Source organism: Lissotriton vulgaris, chromosome 5 (genome assembly GCF_964263255.1).
Source record: "Lissotriton vulgaris chromosome 5, aLisVul1.2, whole genome shotgun sequence".
Taxonomy (NCBI): domain Eukaryota; kingdom Metazoa; phylum Chordata; class Amphibia; order Caudata; family Salamandridae; genus Lissotriton; species Lissotriton vulgaris.
This window is the reverse complement of record NC_141693.1, coordinates 463,376,150-463,385,345: the sequence shown is the minus strand read 5'-3', so window position 1 is coordinate 463,385,345 and position 9,196 is coordinate 463,376,150. Positions and strand designations below refer to the sequence as shown.

The 9,196-nt window shown below is 45.0% G+C and overlaps 1 protein-coding gene across 1 annotated transcript; it reads right to left on the bottom strand.

Annotated features, from left to right (window-relative positions):
* Positions 1 to 4,984: 4,984 nt before the first annotated feature.
* Positions 4,985 to 8,553, bottom strand: LOC147711089 (uncharacterized). The gene is made up of 5 exons (XM_086921903.1): positions 8,381 to 8,553; positions 7,040 to 7,126; positions 6,592 to 6,721; positions 6,372 to 6,445; positions 4,985 to 5,721 (listed from the first exon to the last, which is right to left on the bottom strand). The coding sequence occupies exons 1-5, from the start codon at positions 8,432 to 8,434 to the stop codon at positions 5,653 to 5,655; spliced, it is 414 nt and encodes a 137-aa protein (XP_086778029.1). The 5' UTR covers positions 8,435 to 8,553; the 3' UTR covers positions 4,985 to 5,652.
* Positions 8,554 to 9,196: the final 643 nt, after the last annotated feature.

Genomic DNA, 9,196 nt, shown 5'->3' with positions numbered 1-9,196 from the left:
ATATTCCTTGTTAATACCTTGACCCTCTGGTACCCTTGTTGTAGTGAATGTTCGGTAGGGCGTGTATTCAGAGCACGGTCATTAAACTAGCCCTAGGGTCCCCCGTAATTGTATGAGTTATAGCTATATATATATATACACACACACAGTTCAGAAATTTAAAAAGTTTGTATGATTTGTTTTTACTATAGATGGAACATTAGTCTATTAAATCAAATAAAGTATGTGCTTGAATGGCCCACAACGCATGTGATAATAAAAGAAAAAGGAGGTCTGTGAAATAAAACATGTGCCCTGAATCGCACAATTTGGACAAGCGGGGAGGCTGGTACTGATTCCAGGTCACCTGGTGTCCTGTATGTTGTTCTTTTTTTGCTAGCACACATCTGTAAATGAACTGCAGATATTTCAGAATATGGAAAGCACCAATGAAGCACATTTTTTGGTATATCTGAAGTGTAATGGAAACATATTTTAATATGATCAACACAAATCCATACTCTAGGTGATGACATTTCCACACATTATCGTTTGTGTGCTGTATACTTTTATCAGCAAATCTGTAGGTCTATGCAAATGTAATGGTCATTTCAATGTAAGATGTGCGGTATGTAATGGTAGTGCACTACCACACCATGAATGCACCACTTTACCCCACTCTACTCTGTACCACTCCATGCCACCGTACTCTACACCACTCCACACAATGCCACTCCATACTGACACTGCACTCTCCTCTGTATCACTCCACTCTATGCCACTTCACTCAACGCCTCTTTTCTACACCACTCCTCTAAACCAATGAATTAGACCCCACACTATACTATGCGCTACTGCACTCGACAATCTAGTATACCCCTCGCCACTCTATTCCACTTCGAGCTATTCCAGAGCAAGCTGCCACTGCAATATACTCTGCGCTGCTGCATTCTACACCAATGCACTAACCACTTTTAAACCAATTCACTCTATGCCAATCTAATCTACACCACTGCACTATATTGCTCTGTGCACCACCCTACCCCAGTGTGCTCTATTATGCACCACTGCTCTTCTCCACTGCACGACAATACTCAGCACCATTCTATGACAATGAACTTCATGCCACTGCACTCTGACACTACTGAACTCCTCGCCACTCAATTCTGCACCACTGCACTCTCTGTACTAATTATCTCTACGCCACTCTAGGCAAATGCACTTAACTCAGGATCACTCCACTCTTTCAATCTAATGTATTCACCACTGCACTCTACTGTGCATTACTCCACGCTGAAACCATCTACTCTACACTGCTGCGCTCTACACCACCCCCTCTACACTATTTCACTCTACACCACTTCTATCTACTCTGCACCACTGTACTTAACACCAGTCCACTCTGATGCTCTGACACTCTATTCCATAATTCCTCTCCACTGACACGCTACTCCACAACACCCTACTCCACTCTATGTAACCCACCCTCTTACACTACTGCACAATCTACTCTGCTCTACGCAACACCATGTGTGCCACGCCACTATACAACTCTTGACACTACTCCACTTTACACACTCACCTATTTGCCACTCTACTCTATGCCACTAAACTACTCTACACCACTCCACTCTTAACCCACTAGCTTTTAATCACACGCTGGTGTACGTGGCAAAAACAATTACTTTAAAACACTTCACTCATTTTACCCCACTAACTTTTAGCCATACTGAACTGCAACCATGCGTGTGTATAACATGACTAAAACATAGGTAAAGCCAATAGGTCTAGCATAGGTGAGACCAGCTGGCTTTGCCAATGCCTGTTTTACACATGGTAACAGCCTGGGTAAAGATTTCACCCTGGTACTAACCGTTTAACACACGAAATATAGCAATAAGCAGTTGAAAGATGACCAGTCAACCTTTGTGAAGAGCTTTCTTCTACGATACCTGTCTCCACTCTGTGTAACTTCTGATCAGTTTGCACTAGAAACCAAATAGTAAAAATCTGCAGATTATGCAGTTGGTGATAGATTATGTGGCAAATACGGCACAGTCATAATTATGCAAAAAACTCAATCCCAGTGGGCCCGACAAACCTTTCCGTCTAAAATAAAGTGCAGGCTCTGTTGTCGGCCTTTTAAAGCAATGAATCCCTCAGTTGCTACTTCTAAATGTAAAGATCTATTGCAGTCTCAATTGGTAACATGAGCGTTGCATGATCCCACTGCTGCAGTCACTTGGCTATTAAATTACCCCAAAACGATCCTTTCTTGTCTGAGCTGTCACTCATTGTTTTCCCTGGGCAGCGGGTTCGCACTCTCAGGGCAGAGGGACTCGGTCACTCTGTAATGGGCCATCAGTAAAACATTTTGTCATGCGTGTCCTGACTGCGAGTAACCGATGAGGTGGTCTTCTCAGAGGTAAGCATCATTGCCGTTCCTACATCTCCAGCGGAGCGAAGAGCAAAAAACACTAGTTCGAGCGCCACACAACCTCGTATTCTCCATGAGGATAAAACACTAAGGGAAGCAGGCACTTCGGGGAGCAGCCAGGTTCCTGCTGGCATCAAGTTAGCATCTTAGCAGGTTCAGAACACGACTGGAAAGGGGAAACCTTCACAACAATGCTTAGGAATTCCCTTCCTGTAGCGCGTGCTCAGGCATCTCAGTCAGGACCTTCCTACACAGGGGAACCGAGACATGACGGCCCACAGGCACTCGGACTTCAAAAACTCACTGAAACAGTGGTTCTGCAACCGCAGCAAAACTCCGAACGGCAAAATCTTGGACAAGCACCGGGAGAGTTCGGAACGTAAAAATGAGCCCTTTGTGCTGTGTGGTGTCTAGCACTCACCTGCACTGCCAAGTGAATGTAGAACTGGCACATTAAAAGCTTGTGGGTCCTTTTGCTCACGAACCACAAGAAACTACCAAGGAAGACGGAATAGGATGGAAGCGTTTTCCTTTATTATCCGTAATATATCTAATCTTTAGTTACCGCAATTGGAAGTCAAAACTAAAGTCGTTCCTAAAGTCCGAAAAAGGTGTGGTTCTTTTGGGCCAGTTTCTGGCATTTGAGTGCTTAATGCCACGTCTTTCTGGTGGAGGCGTATCAGCACCGGGACCTTATTAGACTGATGCACCCCACCACTACCAGGGCCGGCTCTAGGGCGGTGCGAACGGTGCCACCGCACCGGGTGCTGGCTTCGTGGGGGCGCTGTTTGCAAGTTTATTATGTTTCTAAAGCACCTGCTGCAGCGTTTTTTCTCGGCAATTACCAGGCCTCACAAAACTGTCAGGATAACTCCTGTGATTAATGTCCTTCCTGGAGAGAGATGAGTTTTGTAAAGTTGAGGTTTTGACTTGTGTGCAGTTAGTGAAGAGGGTTTAATATGCCTGCTGCAAAGAACGTGTGCTAAGTAGATTACAGAGTGCATATAATGTAAACAGATCAGCAGGTTACTGCTTTTAAAAGAGACATCCTTTTGTTACTTGCAATTTATAAATTAAGTTCCGATATAGAACAGGGAGCTATTAACCTTCATCAAAGAACTTCCTACACACTACAAAGTATACATTAAAACATTGATTCATGTTGCAAAAAGGGTTAATTTGGCTTGAAATATATTCTTATTATTAGAGAAAGCTCCCAACTATTCTAGTTTCTTTTTTAGACTCTTGTTTGTGCTTCTAATGGCCAAGCACTCTCAAACTATACTGCCTACCAGTATGGATGGCATGCGACTCCTACACTTTTAGGGGCACATGCATCAACGAAAAAACATAGCGCAAACTAGCAGATTTGCAGAATCTGCCCCTTTGCGACCAGTATTCTTGCATTTCGGACACATCAACCCAAATGCAAATTTGCAATTTAATAATCGCAAAATTTGCAATTACTTTAAATTGCAAATGCATTTAGGGAATCGCAAATTGTGATTCCCTAAATGCAATTCATGATGCAATTCCAACTTGTGAATTCGCAATAAGGGATTGCAAATTACCATAAATTTGAATTTGCAAAAACTTTGAAAAATGCACTTAAGTGCATTTTGCAAAGTTTCATGTTACACACATAAATGCCCAGGGCAACAGGGTATCCTTTTGGCCCCCCTTGAAATGGCATGCGCAATTTGAGAGTACCTATCTGGTACACGCATATTGTGCATGCAATTCCCATACATTCCAATGGGCCTTTAAGACCATAGATATAAATGGGTAGCTATTCCTTAATTGCGATTTAGGAATATGTAGGAATCACATTTTTTGTAATGCAGATGTTTAAGGTAACGTATCCTATAAACTAATTTACACATGTACGATTGATTATCTCTGTGGAATGTGTGTGTGATGCAAAGTGCTCTGACACCCTAAAATGGTGGTATGAGCGGAGCTATATAGCTAATTCAATTAATCTGTTAGCGAGTGGTCAATACAAACCCAAGACTGATTTTAAGTATTTACAAGTGCAACTTGCATCATATGGAGCGTGCATGTGAAATTTCCCCTTGCTTTCTAGGGCAGATAAGTTTACAAACTTTTACAGTAAAAAAAACGAGTCAATTTCAGACATGAAATAGAACCAAAAAGTCCACCACACTGGAATGTCTGTCTGAGTGTTGGAATGAGAAAAATGCAACTATGTTCATCAGGATTAAATATTTGTCCCTGCGAGGGCTTTTGGTATGCTCTTCCTCCCCACAAAGAACTTGCTAAAATAATTAGTCTAATCGCTCCCTACTGGCGATGGGAAGAGTACAACAGTACTCTCCACCTAGAACAAGGTGGTGTTTCTGTCATTTAAAAGGTGTTCCTATGTCCTGGTGTGCAGGGTAGCTGTTGTCATTCAAGTGATTAATATAGCACAAGTCGTTTTGCAGCAACAAAATATTAAAAGGCATGGGGGGTGGCAAAATGTACATTTAAAAGGAAAACGAGAAAGTTACAAATACACCATAGTCAAAGAGGAACCTGTATTAAAGAAATGCAAGGAATCTAGAATTTATAAAAAGAAAGATTTATTTATAGTACTTAACCGAATATACAAAGTAGTGGTCAAGCATCAACTAATGAGGTATACAGTTTTTAACCAGAAAATGAAGACTATGCCGAATCCCTCAAAATCTTTGCGAAACGCACACTTTGACAGCACACAGAAAACGAGAAATTTACATGTTGAACTGACTTTTTTTTTAAACCTTGCACCATACTATATATACCAAACAGCAACAAAACTGGAGTCCAGAGATCTATACAAATAGAGCCAGTCAGTTCTGGTTTATTAAGACCCATCTCTTTGGCCTTCGTTGCATATGAAACGCCTATGCTAAATCTTTATATTACAGGAAGGCAGCTTTACTCATTGAAACACACGGCTGCACCGAAATGTAAGGCATGTGCTTCAAAGATGTACAAATAGCAATGCTAAAAGCTACCACTTAAAAACAAAATTGTTTTTTATTGTAGCAGTCAACCAGTACAAACACGCACCAATAAATAACATTTTACAAAAAAACCGCTGCTATCTTGCTGTGATGTTATATGTGGCTAGTGCATGTGAGTTAACAGTTTATAAAAAAGTTGGTCTGTAAAATGTACAGATAAAAAGCACATTCTCTACAAATTAATGGCAACCATGTCACTCAAGCTATAAAAAAAAGTACAATTGATTAGGCCGATGCTTTAACTTCTGTGGAGTCGCCATTCTCTGTCTTCTGCTTTTTAGTTTCGGTTTTATCCTGAATAGAGAAAGCACAAAACAAGTCAAGGTTAAAAATAGAATAACAAACCTTAAACTTCAGTATTAAGGTTTTCATTCCCATCACTCGAATTTGAGAGGGCCAGAAACATGCATCACACCTCTAACCTCACTGCCTAGGGTCAGAAACACCACTGCTTAAGGGGAAAAAAATAAAGCTGGGACCCCCTAGCATCACTTGACTCCTTCGCTTGAATGCTTCATGTTTTAAGTGGATGCTGCAGGCTAAAGCAGCCCCCACAACCTTTTCACATGATAGATAACTGCTAAGGACCAGAACTGCCTCAATAGTAAACAAACGTGTTCTAAGCATGCAGAAGATAATGTATGCCTTGCAGCAGCCACGTATTATCCGACGTAATCTCCGATGACTTTAATGCCTTTACCAAGGAAAATATGTCAAAGCCCACTAGAGAAATGATGAGGGGCGTGGCTATTTTCAACGCCCTTCGATGTAGGCGAGTTTCGTCGAGCTAATGAGATCGAGGGCCCAAACTGAGATGCATTGACTTGCTTAAGAGAAAGATCAGATAGATGGACGCTAACATGTCGCTTCCGAACTGAAATATTCTGCAGATGCCGTCTGCCAGCTCCATTTTACCCAAACCAATTAAATATTGAACTGGTTACCTCTTCTTCTGCAGGACGTTTCACGGGATGTTCTTCCGATTCTTCTGGACATTCTTTTTCTTTTTCACTCTCTCCTTTAGCAGCAGAAAAAAATGGTTGGAAATTTAGTGGGGCGTTTACTTCATACCGTGTATTGTCATTTCGCCATACATTACAACGACTTAGTGGGCTGCGAAATCCAGAACAGTGACATGAATGATACAAAAGACACTTCGCGTACCTTCTTTTGTCTTCTCTTCTGCATCAACCTCCTTCACCACCTCTTTCACAGCTTCTTTCACCGCCTCTTTCACCTCCTCTTTAGCTACCTCTTTTTCCTTTGGTTTTTCTTCATCGTGGCCGTTTTCTTCCTGAAAGCAAAAAATAATTAGTTACAGCTTACTGCATGCACGGTCTGAACATGAAAACAAGGTTGATTATAGCACTTTCCACTCCACTGCCAAATGAAGGTGTGTATAGTTAGCTGACTAGTTCCAACGCAGACGAGATCGCTAAAAAGGGAACAAGCGTTCGGGACATTGAGCACTTCTAGTTGATTCAAGTCAAGCAGAGCATCCCATGTTTTACCACCACCAAGCCCACACACTACTGTCGTAGTTTGGCTTTTCGAAGTACCTTGGAGCCATCAAAAAGAAACAATGCAACACAAAACGAAATGTAAAACGTACTGTTCCGTTTGCAGGTGCGTCGCCACTTCCGTTCTCCGCTTTTTCTTGCGCTGGTTCTTCCACTACTTCTTTCTTCTCTTTGAGATCCTGAAGGAAAAACAAAATATTTAGTTTGGTCACGTAAAACCACTACAGCTGCAATTAAAAGCATCTCTACTGTGACTGAGGCGACTAGGCCTGTAGGGGGCGCTGACGAAAAACGCGAGCGCCGCCGCCAGTCACAGGCCGAGTGCGGCACTGCACATCTGGCCCTTCGCGCTCCCGGAGGCGGGCACGCGCGCACACACGCGGGCAGGACAAAGAGCTGGGCGAGAGCCCTCCCGGAGGCGCGCGCGCGCCCCTCTGTGCCCGGCGCTGGGAGGCGGAGCTGCCGCTGCCCACGCGCATGCTCACAAGCGCTGCGCTGGCCGAGGCCTCGCGCGCGCATGCAGGCGGTTTCCCGCCGATTCCCAGTGACGTGCGAAGGCTCTGAGGAGACGAGCAGCGCGCGCTCCCCTCAAAGAGAGGAGGTGGGGGCACGTGAAGGCGGGGGGTCGCGCGCTCGCGCACAGCGCCCGACGGGTTCAAACGGGAGGCGGAGCGACGTTTACCTCAAAGTACTGACGAGACCACAGGGGGGTTGGTTAGACTACAGAGTGCACTTGGAGAGGTTATTTTCAACACAGTGCGGGCGGCGAGGGAGCGCGTATTCCCACTGAAAACCCCGACCTGTCGAGTGTGACTATTCACCGCACACCAGTCGAACAGTTTAACGCGTCCCGGCATATGAACTGGAGTTATGAGTGAACACCTGCTCGGAGCGCGGCCGCAGCTGGGGACTTCAAAGGAAAGGGATGCGCTGGAAGCAGCTTAGCCACTGCCCGCCCACCAACCTCCGAAGCATCGACGGGGCGCGCCAGCGGAGCGCGGGTGGGGGAACGTGCGCGGAAAGCCCCGCATAGAGCAGGCAGCGCGGCGGGAGGACAAACACTTCCCCTCTAAGCCCAAATGGTTAAAATAAGGACACACGAAACTTTTCACTCGCCGGCAGTCTAAAATCATCAGTCATTCTCTTATTTTTGATCGGCGAGCCAACATTTATGGTCAAGTCACACACCGGGCAGCAGCTATTTACAATCTCTCACGCTGTGTCCGCCTAATTGTGGTTGGCATGTGTTATTTATCAGCCTATCCATAGGGGTTTCCCTGAATGCGGGGCTGTTCTACAAGCGCTCAGTCGACACCCCGCCTCCCCCTTAAAGACTAATTCTAAAGGCTGTCCACGCGGTGCTTCACACCCCCGCACCGCGTGCCGCGTACACAAAAGGCGATAGTTGGAACAATGGAAGGTCGCATCCTTACCTTGACGGGCACTTCAGCGGGAGCGGCGGGGGTATCTACTGCTGTATCTGCCATGGCGGTAATTGCTTTGATCTGGCACAAAGAAATGGGTGGCGGAAAGTCCTCGGCTGCGCTCGTTCTTGCTCTACAGATGTTCCACGCGAGCTTCAGCAAGGCAGTGAGACGAAGCTCCGCGGCAGGGAATTAAATACGAAATGTGCACGGGCGGGCCCAAGTGCCGCTGCGAAGCCCGATTGGGTGAGGCGATGCCCATCTCAGATGCTCATTGGTGGAACACCTAGTCTGTACAAAGGCAGTGTCGGCCCCCAATCTCCCCGTGGGCGCATCTTAGAGAGGATTGGTTCATGTTTTGAGTGATCCCCGCCTACTTCTCATAAACTGTACCTTTCTGGAGAAAGTGAGGTACCACGTTCTGATAGGCTACGGTGCCTGTCTATTTTATATCGTGGAACCCGCCTCTTTCTACTGACGAGTTTTGACTGACTGTCGTAAATCCAGCCTTCTCAACGCACGTTGCTGTCCTATTGGTCGCTACACAGTTTACTTGACTGGGCGGAGCATGCTGTGCACACGCGGTCTTACCTGTGTGCTTTTAAGCGAACTAAGTGGAAAAAAGCGAGACGCGACCGCAAACACTATAATTTTTCTCTAAGAATTATATCATATTAACAAACATGATTTACCCGATGCTGGAGTGTATGTCAAGTGCAATATTCGGTTGTCGATGTCCAACCACTATAAGCAGTTCATGCAATAAGCTGACGGTTACCCTAGTTAGTACAAGATGTACAGGGCATTTGGTTTACTGCATCTATC